This window comes from Arachis ipaensis, chromosome B09, assembly GCF_000816755.2.
Source record: "Arachis ipaensis cultivar K30076 chromosome B09, Araip1.1, whole genome shotgun sequence".
NCBI lineage: Eukaryota > Viridiplantae > Streptophyta > Magnoliopsida > Fabales > Fabaceae > Arachis > Arachis ipaensis.
The window spans coordinates 124,002,729-124,021,462 of NC_029793.2; the positions used below are offsets into that span (position 1 = coordinate 124,002,729).

At 34.6% G+C, this 18,734-nt stretch overlaps 1 protein-coding gene and 1 long non-coding RNA gene across 2 annotated transcripts; both read right to left on the reverse strand.

The window, feature by feature from the left end:
* On the reverse strand, positions 4,473 to 9,670 carry LOC110267067. Its single transcript, XR_002354392.1, has 3 exons — positions 9,474 to 9,670; positions 4,824 to 4,870; positions 4,473 to 4,720 (listed from the first exon to the last, which is right to left on the reverse strand). It is a non-coding gene; the product is annotated as an uncharacterized LOC110267067 (long non-coding RNA).
* Positions 17,872 to 18,462, reverse strand: LOC107616069. The gene has a single exon (XM_016318070.1). The coding sequence runs from the start codon at positions 18,460 to 18,462 to the stop codon at positions 17,872 to 17,874; it is 591 nt and encodes a 196-aa protein (XP_016173556.1).

Genomic DNA, 18,734 nt, shown 5'->3' on the forward strand with positions numbered 1-18,734 from the left:
CCCATAAGTCAAAAAAAAAAAATATAAGAAAATAATATTTTTTTGAACAGATTAAAAAAAATGTTAGATCAATTTTAAAAATGATATTTTCAATTAATTAGGAATAACTAAATTTTTGAATTTGAATAATTAAGATTAGCAACGTAACTTCTTTTAAACACACACTTACACTACGTCCTATTAAGTTTTGTTCCCTCTCATTGCGTTAACCATCCGCCGTCCAGATCACTGCTGCTCTGCTTCCATAGTGTGCAGTCGCCACCGAAGGGAGCTGCGACATGAGATGCGCGTCTGTTTACGCATGACACTGCTGTCGCTGTCTCGCGATCCCCGTGTTGCTGCCGCTGCTTCCTCGCAATCTCCATAGCATTGTTGCTGCTGTTGGCAATCCCGGGGAGCGCCACCGCTACTGCCCCACGATCCCCATAGCATCGTCGTTGCTGTCTCACGCTCTACTCCCGTGCAGCGTCGGCGATCGCTGACGTTCCATCCTCCATCGCACCGCGGCTCAGACCACAAGTCAAAGGCACCTCCTTCTGCAACGCGCAACGGCATCCACTCTCATCATTCGCGTCACGTAGCCTTATGAATCGCTGGTGCTGCATCCATCACAGCGGCAGGGGCACCTCCTTCCGCAACGCGGGGCAGCATCCACCCTCCATCAATCACGTCGCATAGTCTCACAGACCACCGCTGCTCCCTCCATCTCGCCGCACATACAAGTCGAACACCGAGCAGACCTTTCTTCTTCTATCCTCCTCTTTTTCTTCCTCTTGGATGTTTCTTTTTATTGTACATGGATATTTTTCAATATAATTTTTTGCAGATATTTATTTTAAGTTTAATGGATATTTTTTTATTGTATATGAATGTTTTTTTATTGCGGCGCTGAAGTTTGGCATTGCCAACGACGTTGATGGCGTGACAAAAGAGGGAAGAGTGGAGTGGCTGCCATGAAAATAAGATAATGGAAAAAGTGAAAGATGTAATTGGGAGTAAAGATGAGTAATTAGATTGGAATGTTTTATGTTTAGTAGGTCGGAATGCAAATCATATTGTTCATGTTGTTTGCATTCTTGTTGTCTACCTAATGGAATTGTAAATGAAATTAAAATGGAGAATGCTAGGGGGACAATGACTTTGTTGAATAATATGAACGAGGGGCCCTAGAAATTAGCCCAATTAGATTACTAACATAGGTATACCCGTAAACACCCCTCTTCAGTAAATCCTAGTTTTAATTTCTTAATTACCACCATCATAATCATTCCATCCACTCCTCCCTTCTTTGACCCAACAGTCAAAACCTTTCCCCTTCCCTACTTTTCAAACAACGTTCAGTAAACATTAGCCTTTCCTCACCGCCATTTGAAATGGCAATGACAACGGAGGACCTTCCACATTAGCCGCTTCTTTTCTGCAGCAACCCGGTGTCCATCCTGCCACTCGCCGAACGGAGCGTCCCCCGACGCCTCCATTGTGAAGACGAGCAGCAGCAGGTGAACATCCCTGGCCCCGTCGCGTAGAACTCGCCCAGAAATCACCAGCGTTGTCCTTTAAATGCAATCTCCCTAAGTTGTGGCCGTTGCATGTTCACGTCGCTTGGAGTCATTCTCGGATACAACAAGAAAAGTCGTGGGGTGTGTTTCCCAAATCATGTTGAAGGTGAGTAACATAATAACCATTTATTCAAGGTTTAGATGTTCATAGGAACTTTTATGTTCTGTTTTCATAGAAGGATTTTGCTGATTGCGGAAATTTGTGGGCCTGTTTGATTTCTCCAAGTGTTTGTGAACATTAGGAAGTTGAAAGGAACAATGACCTGTACATGTTTCAGAGCATCCGGTTTTTCGCGTCTTGTTTTTTAATGATTTACTGTATTTGAGTTTGTGTTGCCTCCGGGTATTAGTAAGTCAGCAATTCGTCTGAAGCACGTGTCATTTTTATTCATGAACGGATGGTTGAATTTGCAAGTTAATTGGTCCTTTTGATTTAATTAATACTTGGGCCGCAAAAAAATATACTAAATGCATGTTTAAAGTTGGGCATTGTGACATGATATAAAACATTTAGGAAGCAATTTCTATTGATACTAATATCTAAAGCCTATAAAGCTGATTATATTATGACTTGTGTTGGTGACTTTTGTAATCAGAAGTTCAATTTTGACTGTCATGCTTCCAGGGACCTTGTGTTACTTGTTTTTTTGTTATTTGCCTGTGTTCTCATAATGCGCACCATTGTTGGTGTTCTGCCGGTGATATTCATATTTTTTTTTTGAAATTACAGCAAAGATAGTAAAATCACATGGTTAATGGATGGTTGGACTAAAGCGAACTGTATGAAATTTGATGGAGTTTGGGCTTGATATTTTAGAAGTCTTTTCTTTATATGTTTCTGGTTCATGTGATTGAGTTTTAAATTCAAAGAATTAGGGATGTTCAATTTTGTAAGAAACAATTGATGAAAAAAAAGGTGGCTTTTAGTGGTAGCTTAACTAGATATAAGTTAAATTGGTTGTCAATGCTATACTTGCATAATGTTTGACGTCTACATATTTATGACTTTTTTATTTTTGATCATAGATGTTATAAAGACTTATGCTAAAATTTTTAAAATAATTCATAGTTATATAGAATATGAATCTGACACAGCAGATCGAAATAAATAGTGCGTTGCCTTGATTTTGCAAGTTAATTGGTCCTTTTAATTTTATTAATACTTGCAGCGGAAAAAATTATACTAGATGAATGTTTAAAGTTTAGACTTGTGACAAGCATTTAGGAAGCAATTTCTATTGTTACTAATATCTGGAGTCAATCAAGCTGATTATATTATGACTTTTGTTGGTGACGTTCGTAATCAGGAGTTCAATTTTGATTGCTACGCTTCCAAGGACCTTGTTTTACTTGATTTTTTGTTATATTGCGCACGACTGTGGGTGTTGTGTGGTTGATTTTCATATTTTTTTTTTGAAATTACAGCAAAGATAGTAATATCATATGGTTCATGGATGCTTGGATTAAAGCGAACGGTATAAAATTTGATGGAGTTTGGGCTTCATATCTTAGAATTCTTTTCTTTATATGTTTCTGGTTCATGTGATTGACTTTTAATTTCTACGAATTACGGATATTTAATTTTGTAAGAAATGATGGATGCAAAAAAGAGATGGCTTTTAGTGGTGGCTTAACTAGATATGAGTTAAATTGGTTGTAAATACTATAGTTGCATAATGTTTGATGTCTACGTATTTATGACTTTATTATTTTCGATCATGGATGTTGTAAAGACTCGTGTTAAAATTTTAAGAATAATACATAGTTATATAGAAATAATATTTTTTATGCGTGTGAAATTTTCTTTTCTAAATAATGCGAGTGGACTATTGATGAACATGTGAGGAAGAACCGAGAAAGCAATAGATGTACCTAGAGCCCGTTTGAGAAGTAGCAGAAGCTACTTTTTTTTTTTTACTTTTAAATTATGAAAAGTCACAATAAAAAAACTAAAAAACAGCAACAAAATATACATTGACATACATTTCATATTCATTTTTTATTTTCACCTACCATATGCACAATAAAACAACAAGTACTAACTATACAATAATTTCTTTTGCATTGCCATCAAGATTATTATGAATTAGAATTTTAATATCCATTCTCTTGTGTAAAAAAATTGTATTTTTTCAGTTATTTATCCAAACACTAAAACTTTAAAATAAGTACTTTTATAACTAAAAATCAACACAAAATAATTTATTTATAAATTGCTATTAATAAAAGTCCTTCTACTTTAAACTCTTTTTTCAAAAGAGCTTATTTAAGTTGTTAACCCAAATTGGACCTTATTCTTAAGACCACAAATACCTTTTCACATTGTTTACGTGTTTTTGTGGTGAAATTTTGTTACAACAGAAAGGATAAATTTTCATAGTGAATAACATTTTTAGTTCTCTAACTACTTTGATTCTGTTTCAAGATATTAGCGAAGCGTAAAAGTTATTAGTTAAGAATAACCATCTGGTACCAACAAAAATAACCATTCGCTATCATATGGAATCGAACATACAGTCTCTACTATTTGTTACTATTTACACACTACACCAAGACTCTTCTAAATAACCATTTGGGTGACAATAGATATAACTATCTGTTAGCCTATAGAATCGAACATCCAACCTTTATTACTTGTAACTGACCACATACTCTACACTAAGACTATTACGAATAATTATCTGGGTACCAGTAAAAATAACCATCCGCTACCCTATTGAATCGAACATCCATATTAAAATACTTGCAACTGATCACACACACTATATCCAGATTATTTGAAATAACCATCTGGGTAACAAAAGAAATAACCATTCGCTTTCTTATTAAATGGAACATCCAATTTATAATACATTTTAACGAATCACACACACTACATCCAAACTATTCAAAATAACAATCTGACTAACAATAGAAATAAACATCTGCTATCCTATTAAATCGAATATCCAGTTTAACATAATTGTAACTAATTATACACACCACACCAAGGTTATTACAAAATAACCATTTGGGTACCAAATAACCATCCGCTACGCTATTGAATCGAAACCGACTTTCTTTGCATATGTTGCATAAAAATCCTAAGCCAGCTTCAAATGCTCAAACCGCATCCCAACTCTTGATATTTCGTCTTTAGCAAAGCAACTAAGATCCGGTAACTGCGAATCAGTTCAAAACATACATCGTTCGATGAACATGAGGATTAATGGTCGATTCAAATATCCAGTTCACGAAAAAACAGCAATATACTAGAGACCAAACCTCATCAACAAGATCCGTGTCATCACTTCCAGTAATGTCCATACATTCTATGACTTACAATCAAACATACACAAACTAATTAGATACCGTACTATTAAACAAGTTTCAACTAAAAATTTTTTTTAATACTTTTTCCAAAAATATCATTAAAAATTTATTACTATACATAACTTACAAGAAATAATAACAATGAAAAGTGTACTCATAAAAAATCTCACCTAATTAGTTAGCCTTATATTAAGTATTTATATATAGCATGCATGGATCTGCTACATCTAAATCACACCTACACAATCTAAAATCAAGTCCATTTCTATGCTTTGAAAAGTCAAAAAGCTCATTATTTCTTCTTGGATGTGAATGATACATTCACATTCTCCATTTTCGTTTCTTCAATTCCTTCCTTGTCAATCCTCTCTTATTTCTTCTTCTCCTTATTTGTTTATTAATTAATTTATTTTTCTTATAATAGTAATCAATGTTGTATGTATTATGGACTTGCTAATTGAAATTTTGGGACCTTTGAGACTTTTGAGTACTATATTGTATCTTATGCACAACTGTACATATATTTTCTAGCAATATTATATAGCGTGAAACGATAAAAAAAATACAAAAACAAAAAAACACATTTAGTGAGCATCGAAAATGAACAGCATCTCCACTTAGAGCATATATTTCCATCTGTAAAGTGAGTTGTGACCAAATTTGTTTGTGCATGCATGGCATGGAAGTATAAAGATGAGAATTTAAAATAATCTAATGGCAACAATGTGAAATGTTTAAAACATAACTAAATTGGTAATTTCATTCAATTTACTTAACTAAACATGATATGTATTTCTTAAATTACACTAATCAAATGACTAAATTTAAAATTTTAAACCAATTTGGTGTTTAAACAAAACTAATAATCAAGTGTCTTGTCAAAACTCAATCTAAACATCATTAAAAATAGCATAACATAACACAATTTTGAATTATAATGCCTGAAGATAATAAAATTTAAGACAAATACTGGCCAAACATAAGAATTAAACAAAAAGTTTCACTCAGGCATTTCATCGAGCATATGGTGTGCATAATATGTAAACAGTGATTTTAAACTCAATTTAAGCAGCAATCAATCCAGAAAAATCAGCCATCAAACATTTTGAAATCCAAAAAGTATCAATCCATTAATCTAAGCCTAATCTAAACACTAAAAGCAGAATTAAAAATTAGTTAAAATAAATAAACGAAATAACACAAGTAGGAGGAAGCATGGAACCTGCGTTGGTGAAAGGGGAAGAATGGAAAGAGAGGGATAGCAGAGGCGGTGTTGCAGCGGCGCAGAGCTCAGCCGCTGTTGGGTTGCACTGGGGTTTTTCGCGCGGGGTTGGACTTTGCACAGAGACCAGGTAACGTACAGGGGATTGAGGAGAAATGGAGAAAGAGGGAAGAAAAAGAGAAGAGAGGGAAGAGAGAGCGGGTAGGCGACGGTGGTCGCCGGTGGTGATGGCAGTGGTGTCGGACGGAGGGTTGGGCTGGGTTGAGAGTGCAGAAGAGAAAAGGGTCCACCGAGAGAAGGAAGAGATAAGGTGTGAAAGGATAGGAAACGTGTAACTGTTTCCTACTAAAAAATCTGATATTTTAAATTTTGAAAAATGGTTATTATTATAATTAATTACATCATTAATTAAATTTATGAATAATTTACATTTGTAACTCTATTGTTCATATTGTTCACTAGGATTATTGTTTACCTATACTTTTTCAATTAAAATATACGGTAAAAATTTGCATACAGTTGTTTTTATGTGAAATTAATATTTAAAAATTATTAAATAATTTTATAAATTTGACTAAATTATTATCTAACGATTTTTAATTATTAATTTCACATTAATTAAAATAAAAATGTTTACCACCAAGAGATATACAGAAAACTACTCAATTGCCATCAAATTAAATAATTCATAGACACATTATTTAACTTTAAAATAAGAAAATATCCTTCTGGAAAATTATTTCGAAAGGATAAATCTTTTAGCTTCCATGTTCAGATACCAAATCTCAATTAACAAGTGCTGTCATTATTAGAAGAATAAAAAAAGAAGCATTGTATACTTCCACTTTTGAGTAGGTGTCGTAAGCGCTTCCATCACCATTCACCAATTCTATCCATATATACACAGATTCAACAAGCGAGTGTTTCTAAGACATGCCTTCGGTATAGGATTTTTTTTAAAATAAATTAAATTATTCATCAATGCATGTATTTTTGGATGATTACAACACAAATGAAGATGAAGAGGTCCGTGTAATCATTTGTGTTGGTTTAAAAAAAATTATATTTGGATCGGACGAGTGTCAAGTATAAAATTGTGGAGTCCGATTGATTGAAGGGAAAATTAATCTCAAGAACCACTGACAAAAGATAATTATTCAAAAGGATTAATTATATCAAAATTATTTGAAAAGACCAATTTAAATAAATTTAAGGAGAAGTAGACAATAATATTTTTAACTAATTTTTTATATTAAAAATAAAACAAAATAAAATTCTAATTCAAAATTTTTAAATTTCTGAATCTCTAAATCTCTAAATTCAATAACCCTAAATTTTTTAATCTTCTGTTATCAATATTGTAATATTTAAAATATTATTCGTCTAAGTTTCTAACGCTGTTCATACTTAAAAATAGAGGATCGATTGAAGGAATTTATTGAGAGAAAAAGAAAAATTACTGGTTGGCAAAATAATAAGCTTTTTTTGTGATAGCCTAATTTAGAGAGTCTGCAAATAATTTTCTTTATACAAATTCATTTTGCCTTGGGGCTTGGTTATGGTTATTGCCTATATTATTCTTGATAATTGATTTTGGTATGTAATGTCTTTCTTACGAAAAAGAATTAAAAATTAAAATTACAATAAATTGAAACTCAAAAAATAAAAAAAAAATACTTTTTTATTTGATATTTAAAATACCATTAAATATGAACCAGTGGTATTATTGTCCTTTTAAAATAATGCATGAGGCCTTTTTTATAAGTTTTATTTTGATAGGTCATTTTTATAATAATGATATAATTGGTCTTTTTTATTAATTAGTTTTTGTTAATAATCGATTCTTTTACTAATTTTTCCTTGATTGAAATATCATTATTACCGTGTAAGCAATATTCATCAGCATGTTCATGAAGTCTTTATGTAGCGTTTAAGATAAAATTTTGGATATTGATAAATTCCTAAATGACACTTTAAGTTTTTTATATCTTATTTTTTTTAGAGTACACAACATTTATTTTTGTGTTGAGATGTTGGTAAATAGTATTATTGAAGACAAATTATTTGTCACTGTAATAAATAATGATTTTCGCTATGGTAAAAAACCATTGTCATAGATCAAAAATCGTTTCTAAAATTTTAGACAATGCTTTGATAACGGTTTTTGACTTGTGGTATATGCAACCGTTACCAATGTTCATAGGTAACGATTTTTTACCTAAAACAACGGCAACCAAAAAATTATTGTCCCTTATTAGTAGCATAGATAACGGTTTTGACAATAATTTTTAAAGAACGGTTTAAAACTGTTGCTGGATAGACAACAATTTAAAATTGTTCTCTTTTATGATGTAACGGTTTAAAACCATAAATAGATAAGCAATTGTTTTAAGCTATTGTAGTTTTGTTATTTACAAAGATAACGGCTTAAAAGTGTTGCCTTTGACGATTTTAATACTATTGCCATTTTGTAGTTATCTTTGTCAACGGTTTTAACACCATTGTCTTTTGTGACTTTTGACAACAATTTTTTGTAATTATATAATTCTTTATTTACAATAGTTTTCTCTTGTTGTATTAAAATTAGTTTTAACTATTTTTTTAATTTAGTGTCAACAAATAACCTTAACTATTTCAATCAAATTACTAAAAAATTAATTAAACATTTAGGCAATAAATTTGATTTATAAAGTATTATGTAAAATCCACAATCATATTATATCATCATTGTAAAATACCATAAAATTAAAGTCATAACTACTTCTAATTATATCATCATTACTTTTTAAAATACTATAATACTAGCCTAAGTCATAACAACTTCGAACTATATCATCTAGTTTTGCAAAAAATACAATAAAAGAGAGTTGAAATAGCTAACTAACAAGTAAGTTTATCATCATATCCATATACAAGTTCATGATTTTTACTCTCTAATATTTATTATTCAAAATTTGTGACCTTAATTATAAATTTGTTTTTCTTTTTAACATAGTTTTTTGTAAGCAAAACAAAAAATAGTAAATCAAATATAGAATTACACATTTTTAATATTAATAATGTTTACTAAAAAATTATTTGAAAAAGAGAGGACAAATATATGTATAACATTTTTCTATTTGGATGCACAAAACACTTGAATCAATATCAATACAAATCATGAAATCAACCATTATTTAAGCTAGATCAAGCATGATATATAAACGCAGGAAATGCAAATGGGAAAGCAAAATTGTTAGGAGTAATAATATAGAGAAGGAAGAGCAAGTTAAATTATGAAGGTACTTAGTCAGAAGCCGTATGCTTTGTTACAATCAAATGCATCATTATCCTTTAATTTAATTTCCCTTTCTATTATTGGAAGAGTTCCATTCCCATACCTCTAAAAAAGATCAGATGCATGCATGGGGCAACAACTTCAAGCGACTTCAATGAGGATGTAAGGCTTGTGTTTTATTTGCGTCCACTCTTAATGTATTGCGCAATTAATTGTCAGTTTTTATAAAGAATAAAACACTATCTAAGTAGTATAATAGCAAGATCACACAATAAAATCAAATCCAACCGTAATGATTAAAATTTGATTTGCTTTTCTTTTCGTTCATCATGTATTCATGTAAATTTTGATAAGAATGTTATTCTCATAAAACAGTTAATACTTTATACTAAAAACATGTGATAATTTAAAAAAAATAATAGAAAAATGAAAGAGTAGCTATTTGGAGCAGCAGTTGCGCTTATAATAGAGATGGCACAAGATTCAACTCATATAGCTTGCAAAATATTTATCAAATTTGAGAATATAGTTTTTGGTGATTAATTTTTTTAGCTACCGAAAAAGATAAATTAACATATATATATCCCATTTTTTTGATATAGCTGGCCAACTCCCTAAACGCCTCCTAACCTAAAACTAGTTAGCTATCTACCAAATGCATTAAAGATAAGTAATTTTTTCAATAAAAAAATTATTACTTCTAGAAAATTTTTAGAAGTTAACCATTAATGCTAAAAAAAAACATCTCGACTAATAATAAAATTAACAATTCGTATCTAATAAATTATGTAAAGAAGTTTAATCAATTAATTAATTATTAAATATTCTTAACAATTAACTCTTTAAAAGAATTAAAAAAATAACATATTAAATGATTTACCCGTAGTGTAGTTCAATATTTAAGATGATAGTAATTACGCAGAGAGACGAACTATTTGATTGCAATACTCTTATTTTAAAGAAATAAACTACAACAACAAAAAAGAATAAAAATAAAAATAATTCATAACAATAATTTTAATACTAATATTACTGTGACTTCTATGACTACACACTAGCACTAACCTATAAATCAAACAAAACCCTCCAAAGAGACTAGTTACCACATAACAAAAGCATCTTCAACCTGTCTATCAACACAAATTACCAAATTCTCTATCTTTTAACAAGCCAATAAGAAAATCAACAATTATATACTTAGTGAACCAAAATTTTTTTTGATTTATGACATCCAAAAATTAACAATAAAATCAATTTTATTTGCATTGAATAGCTCAAAGAGACTAAAAATAATAGCATGTAAATCCCGTAAAATTAGCGAATAATTAATTAATAAATTAATTTTTAATAAAAAATTAGAAATGTGAATTTTATAGTTTAATTGGATAGAACTAATTAAAATAAAAATGTTGACACTAATTTTAAAAAATTTGGCCCAAAATTAGGCCAAACCAATCAAACTGGACCCAAGTGGATCCAAGCCCATAACCACAATCCACATACAAGCTGAACATTCAGCCTCCTCCCCCATTATTCATTTCAATTCACGGTGAGAGAGGGAGCAAGAAACACAAACCCTTTGTTCACTATTCACTCCAACATTTAATCCTCCGTAACTTTCAATTCGGAGCTCCGATTGATGATGGGCCGTTTGCGGCCACGCGTTCGTCTCGGAATCCTTTTTAATTTTATCCGAACAAAGTGGTAAATCTCTCTCCAATTCATGCCCAGTTCTCTGTGCCTCTTTTCTACACGAAATTTGTTGGGTTTTGAGTGATTTTGATGATTTTGGTGGTTTAAGTGTAATCTAACATTGGATAATTATTGAATTATACTCCAATCATCAATGGGTAAGATAAGAAAACTCTAAACCCTTGTGGTTTGTCCAATTTTGTATACCCTTGTGCTAATTTAGTGAATTGTGTGAATTAGATTGAAATTATGTTAAATTGGAGTTTGAATTGGTGAATTGGAGAACTTGGAACAACGCCCTTGGTGGCTAGATTTTGGAAGTGAAACTTGTGAGCTTGCCTTGTGGGGTTGTCTTGGGTTATACGAGGAAATCGGCTAAGGTATGGTTTAGGTTTCTCGTATTTAATATGTAATGTCTTGTGAAAACTTAGGCTAGATGACCATAGGATAAGAATGAATGTATGAGTATGATAATTGTTTAGTATCTTTAATAATAGTTGTTGATATGGATTGAGAAATTGTTGGTGTTTATTGATTGTGATGGAATTAGAAATGATGACTGATGGTTTGATGATGAGTGGTAAGTTGGTAATAATGAGTATGTATATATGTATGATGGAATGTTGATGGTTGTTGGGATAATTATTGTGAAGTTTATGTATGATAGTTAGTGAAAATGAGGAATGGTGGGTGATGGAAGGGTGTGATATTATGTTAATGTGATTGGTATATTGTGGTGCTGAATTGTGGTGACTTATATATATGTAGAATGTTGAGGTTTGAGTGGATTGTTAATGAAAATAGAGGTGAGGGATTTTTGGTGTAAAATTGATTTTTGGCCGAACTTCGGTGAGCTATAACTTGGCTTCCGGACCCCCAATTTGTTTCAAATCTATTTTATATGAAAATTGGATCCATGAAGTTTACACCGCTTGAAGAACAGAATAAAAATAATTTAAAACAAAAAGTTATGCGCATTGGAAGTGTGGGATTCAAAATTAAAATTCTGCAGGTTTCAGACTTAGCAAAAATTTTTTGATAAAACGTACGACTACGCGTACGCGTGGCCCACGCGTACGCATGACCTGGGATTTTTGCGTATGCGAATCTCCCTTACACGACCATGCGTTTTTGTTGAAGGTGCATGCGTACGCGTAAAAGGGGCTGCGTACGCAAAATGGGCCAAAGTGCACACCTACGCGTACGCGTGACCCCTATTTTCAGCAAATGAGTTTTTGTATTTTAAAGCCAATTTTGACCCTCCAAACCTCTATTTTCATTCTTTTAACCATAAATCCTATTAGTAAGCCTAGTAACAAGATGGAATTAGAAAATGAAGGTAGCTTGGGGGTGAAGTAAGGTTGGAAATTGATGAATTATGTATGAAAAATGCAGAGAACTGGAGTATATGTGATGCCATGGTTGTAAAGGATGATTATGCATTGATTATAAATGATTATGACTGAATTGGGAAAATGATAAAAACTAGATTGGATTGTGAAATTGAAGGGATTTGAATGAATTATAATGATGATGAGATTGAATGTGATTGCAATATGCCTCCGGGTAAGACGCAGTGATGTTATCCACTTACTCCGGGTAAGAGGCGAGATTGCTGGGTAAGATGCAGTGGTGTATCCACTTGCTCCGGTTAGGAGTTCGAAGCTCCGGGTAAGATGCAAGGATGGAATTCTGTCACCGCTTGCTCCGGGTTGAGAACTATAACACCACCTAGGTAAGAGGCAGTGGTGAGGTTGTCACCTGCTCCGGGTATGCGGGTAAGTTGAAAGGGTTGAGGCGTTGTCCCACTTGTTATGTGTTTGGTGTTTTGTCCACGGTTAGCTACCAGGACATGTTGGGCTGGCTAAATAACCGATAGTTGATATCAATAGCCATAGGACAGGCATGCATCATATGCATATTGTTTGAATTGCTTGTTTATGCTCTAATTGGGAATGCCTATGTGACATTCATATGCTTACTTGCATACGTGCTACTTGCATTACTTGTATCCTAATTGTGTTTGTTATTGTCTGCTTGCTTGTTTGTGTGATTCTACTGGTATTGGAGGTTTTGGAGGAAAGAGGATGATGGAGAGTTAGGTTAAAGTATTTGGTTAAGTTTAGGAATACTTAGAAAACCTCCTTTATTTAGGGTTTCAGTTTTAATCCTTAAGTTTTATAATTTGAGTGTCGGTGTTCTAAGATTGCCTCTGGTGTTCCCAGGACCTTATATCTTATGTGCGTGGCACCTTTACCATGCTGAGAACCCCCGGTTCTCATTCCATACAATATTGTTGTTTTTCAGATGCAGGTCGAGAGGCACCTCGCTAGGCATCTGGAGTTCTCCGCAGCGAAGTGGGCTTTTTGGGATTATACTTTGTTCTATTTTGTTTTATATATATATATATATATGTATGTATGTATGTATGTATGTATAGATTCTCCCTATGTATATATGTTTTACTTTTGCACCTCATAGAGGTTTATGGAGAACTATGGTTGCTTTTATGTATTTTGAGTTATGGATTATATATGTGTATGTGACTATTCTCTGGCCAGCCTTAGCTTTGCAGGCTGAGTTTGAAGCTTGATATTTTGTATCTTGATCCTCTACTCTTAATGTTTAAGAACCGTAGTTTCTTCTTATGCAAGTTACGTTATTTATCAGAGTTGCGCTTTTAAATTTTGCGATTTGTTTTACCTATTCTTCAAGGCTCCTAGTATACGACCTTCCTTCAGTTATTATATGTATATATATTTTATTATAGAGGTCATAGCGCCTCGCCACCTCTGTTTTACATCCTAGGTGTAAAGCTTTGTGTGGTAGGGTATTACATTATGGTATCAGAGCAGTTCGTTCCTGTAGAACCTGAGGGACGGACTGACTATGCTTCTGGGCATACTCTGGGTATCTATACATGCTATTTAGGATATCTAACTGATATATATGGCATGAATGCTCATGAGCATGCGTTTGGGACTTTGAAACATTAGACTTGCGATATTGAGACTGATCACGTTGATATCACTTGTTTGGTGTGAACAGGAACTAGATGGTGACTCGTGGACGTGGTCGCGGTTGAGGGAGAGATAGGACTAGTAACACGGAACCTAAGACGATTGAGAATAATCCCGCAAACTTCATGACTGCTCTGGAGAACATGACTGCTGCTATGCAGGCTACGATTGCGGTATTGGGGAATCAAGCCGGTAATGGGAATGGTGATGATAGAGAAAATGGGCCAATGACCTTAGCGACCTTCTTGAAGGTAAATCCACCCATCTTTAGAGGGACGACGAACCCCACAGAGGCAGATAACTGGTTTCAAGCGATGGAACGGCGTTACAAGCATAACAAGTCCCTGAAAATCAACGTGTTGAGTTTGCAACTTATCAGTTAACGGGTGAAGCCCAATAGTTGTGGCAGGGTACGCAACGCCTGCTACAGCAGACAACGTTGCAATACCTTGGGATGCCTTTCAGTTAGAATTCTACAAAAAGTACTTCTCCAATTCGGTCAGGATAGCTAAAGAACTTGAATTATTGCAATTGAAGCAGGGTCAAATGTCTGTAGCTGAATACACAAACAAGTTTGAAGAATTATGTCAATTTTGCAAAATTTGTCAGGGTGCTCTGGGAGACTTTGAGAAATGGAAGTGCATCAAATATGAAGGAGGACTCTAGAGTGATATTTTGAGTTCAGTAGGCCCGATGGAGATCAGAATTTTTTCAGACTTGGTGAACAAGAGCAGGGTCACGGAAGAATATTTAAAGAAGGCTGCTGTGGAAAGGAATGATAGCCAGGAAGTTCACCGAAGGGAACATAATTAGAACCTCATACCAAGGGCCAAGAATTTAAGAGGAAAGGAAAACAGTCAGCGGCTGCTTCAGATGATTCGAGTTGTCAGAGATGCGGAATGTAACACCCTAATTACCCTAAGCCTTACCTCGCATCGTAAAGTGAAGGTTAATCAATGGTTATGACAGTTCTAAGCTCATACATATAATATATAGAAAGAATAATATAATCTAGAAGCCCAATGAAGGATATAGCTCAAAAATAGGATTTGTAAGCGCAAAACATATAAATGAAGCTTCTAACTTAAAGCACAACATATAGATATAGTATAACAAAAGATAAGAGTATAAGATCATAATAATCTAGCCACGGCTTACGGAGTTTAAGCCGGCTAGCTATATACAGATTATACAGAGACCAGACAATAAAATCAGCTTATACAAGTTTTTCTCTTTCAATACAAGCCTCTAGGCAAAAGCAAAATACAAAAGTGAGAGATGTATAACAAAATATATCAAAAAGACTCAAAGAGTAACAAGATCCTCCGCTTCTGTCACCATCCAAGCAACTCACCGAGGTGGGTTGCGACATGCATCTGAAAAACACAATAGAAATATGGTATGAGAACCGGAGGTTCTCAGTATGGTAACAATGCCCAGTGATGTAGGATATAAGACCCCGGGACACCAAAGACAATCCTAGACTTCATATCCATCACAAGATTCATCTTAGGCATACTAAAACAATAAAGCATAATCATATAAATCTTAACATAAATAAACAGGGTACTCTATCTTAGGGGATTTCTATTCTAACCAAACACTGCTGTCCCACAGCCTTCACCAACCTATCCTCCATGCGATCCCATCGTCACCGCCTTCCGAACCTCCTCAATCCCAGTAGAAATCACAATTAATTATAATGCAAGTAAAACACAAGTAGAAGCATATAAGGCAAGTAATTCAAGTAAGCAAATAGGCATGTTATTCAATTAGGCATACAATTACAAGTCAGCAAAGCAAACAAACAGATAGAAAATACACATGATGAATGCCTGTCCTATTGGCTGTGATATCACATTGTTGGTTCAACTGCCAACCCAACAGACCTCCATGGAGATGTCGCCCTTCGGAATCATCAATGGGAACCCCCGAGATATGGTGCTCGGAACACCGTCCAGGATTTTGCGCCTGCACGCTCTATTGTTCCGAAGGGATGTGAGCGGGATACTCTTGCCTCAGACCTCACATCTCAACGTAAGCGGGATTAACCATCGTCCTTACGCCGCCACCGCTATCTCGACAGGCGGGATTAACTACCGTCCCTGCCGGGCGCATAGCGTCTCATAATCTCAGTATAAATCAATACTTCAGTGGTTTTTAGAAAACATTTTCAGTATAACATGGATCCATCATCTCATTCAGAGTCCTCGACTCATCTCAACCACTATCAATTCACATTTCAGTTCCGAACTCAACAGTTCATCATTTCTCATTTCACATACCAGTCTACCTTCACACGCCATCAAACCATCCTCAGTGCACAAGAAACCTAAGCCTCCGTTTTCTAACTTTTCAAAATAATATCAACTAAAATCCTTAGGTTCTTTTCCAAGTTTTAAATGCCCAAAACTAGGCCCAAGAGTCTTGAAATGGTATTACAAAAGCTTACAATCTTGTTGGGAAGGTGGAATACTTGAAATCAAAGTTAAAATTTGAGAAACAGGGCGTGTGCGTACGCACATAGGTGTGCGTGCGCACGCCCAGGAGAAGTTTTAAAAAGTGTGCGTACGCATAGAGGTATGCTTTAACCCACATATATCATTACCATTCAGTTTTCAATCCACATAATCATTCATCATCATCATATTATCATCAATCATCATAATTATTCAAATTCATCAACCCATCATAAATTATCATACATCATCATTCAACAACTCAATCAACCATTTAAATTCAAACCTATCCTATGGGTCACTAGCCTAAGTGTCCATGAATATTATATACTACATAGAGGAAACCAAAACCATACCTTGGCCAATTTCCAATATGTCTTTAACCCAAATTTGAGCACAAGCTAGGCGTCCAACCACAATCAAACCACCAATGTAACTCCAACAAGCACCAACAAGCTCCAAACTCACAATGATCAAGCTATATATATACATAAATTATCACAAATAAACCTAGGGCTCATCATAAATAAAATTTCACAAGAGTTCAATGCCTCTTACCTTGTCCAACAGTTTTGGTAGCCAAAATTCAAGGCTAAGCAAGAGTTAGAGTAAACCTAAACACCCAAAATCACAAAATCTCACTTAACCAAAAATCCCAGGATTCGAAATTTTGGAGGTAAGAACTGAGAAGATTTCGTGGTTACCTTTCTACTTTATTGGATGGGTTTTGTAGAGCTCTCTATAAGGAACGCGTAGCCGCAAACGGTACGACGATTGGAGATCTATAGCTCAAGATATGAGCTTGAGAAGAAGATGGTGAATAGTGGCAATGGAGTCTCTCTTCTTCTCCATCCCAGCTGGTGTGTGTGTGTTTGAGTGTGGGTTGTGCTGAATGGGTTCATTAAACGAACCTTTATATATGTTGAGCTTGGGCCCAACTTGAGCCCGGTCCAACCCATTAGCATTTTTAGCCTGTTTGGCCTAACTTCGGGCTAAACCTTTAAAATTAACGACCGGTTTTCCATTTTAACATTTTTCTAAGGGCTTTGGACTGTTTTCACTTTTTCTTGCGCAAACCGGGCAGACTTGAATCGGTTCAACTGCCGGTTTGCAATTTTTCACGGCTTTTCTGACTTAGAAAGACCTACTGAGTCTAAAAATCATATTTAAATCCTCAAATTCTCACTCCAACTTTTTGGAACTTAATTTGGGCAATATAATTACTTAATTAAACGGGTAATTAAGCTCGGTTCTTACATTCAGCCCACCAAATAAGAAATTTTGCCCTCAAAATTTAGTAACTACCTGAGAATAGCTCGGGATAATCCTTTCACATCTTGGACTTCAATTCCCAAGTATGCTCTTCAACTCCTGCTCGCTCCCAAGCAACCTTAACCAAAGAAACTTCTTTTTCCCGCAGTTTCTTCACACTAGTGTTGTCAACTCTCACTGGCGTTACTTGGAAAGTCAAGTTCTCTCTCAACTCGACCGACTCAGGCTCTAACACATGAGCCACATCCAACGTGTACTTTCGAAGTTGTGATATGTGGAATACGTCATGCAAGTTAGACAAGTGAGGTGGCAAAGCTACTTGATACACCGGCCTGAATCGCCTCAGAATCTCAAACGGTCCAATGAACCTCGGATTCAGCTTCTTGGTTTTGATTGCCCTTTCGATCCTAGTTGTCGGTGTAACCCTCAGAAATACATGCTCTCCCACTTCAAACTCTAACGGTTTCTGTCTCTGATCCGCATAGCTTTTCTGTTGACTCTGGGTAGTTAGAATTCTCTCCCGAACCTTCTTAATCTTCTCAGTAGTCTCTGCTATCAAATCAGGGCCCAAAATGCTTACTTCACCCGATTCATACCAACAAAGTGGAGACTGGAACTTCCGTCCATACAAGGCCTCATACGGATCCATCCCAATGCTCGCGTGAAAGCTATTGTTGTACGCAAACTCTACCAATAGCATGTATCAGTCCCAACTTCTAGGTTGATCCAATACACATGCTCTTAGAATATCCTCCAACGTCTGAATAGTCCTTTCCAGCTGTCCATCAGTTTCTGAATGATAGGCGGTACTGAGACATAGCTTTGTACCGAAAGCCTTTGGAAAGCTCCCCAAAACCTTGATGTGAATCAGGGATCACGGTCCGACACTATGCTCAATGGTACACCATGCTCAATGGTACA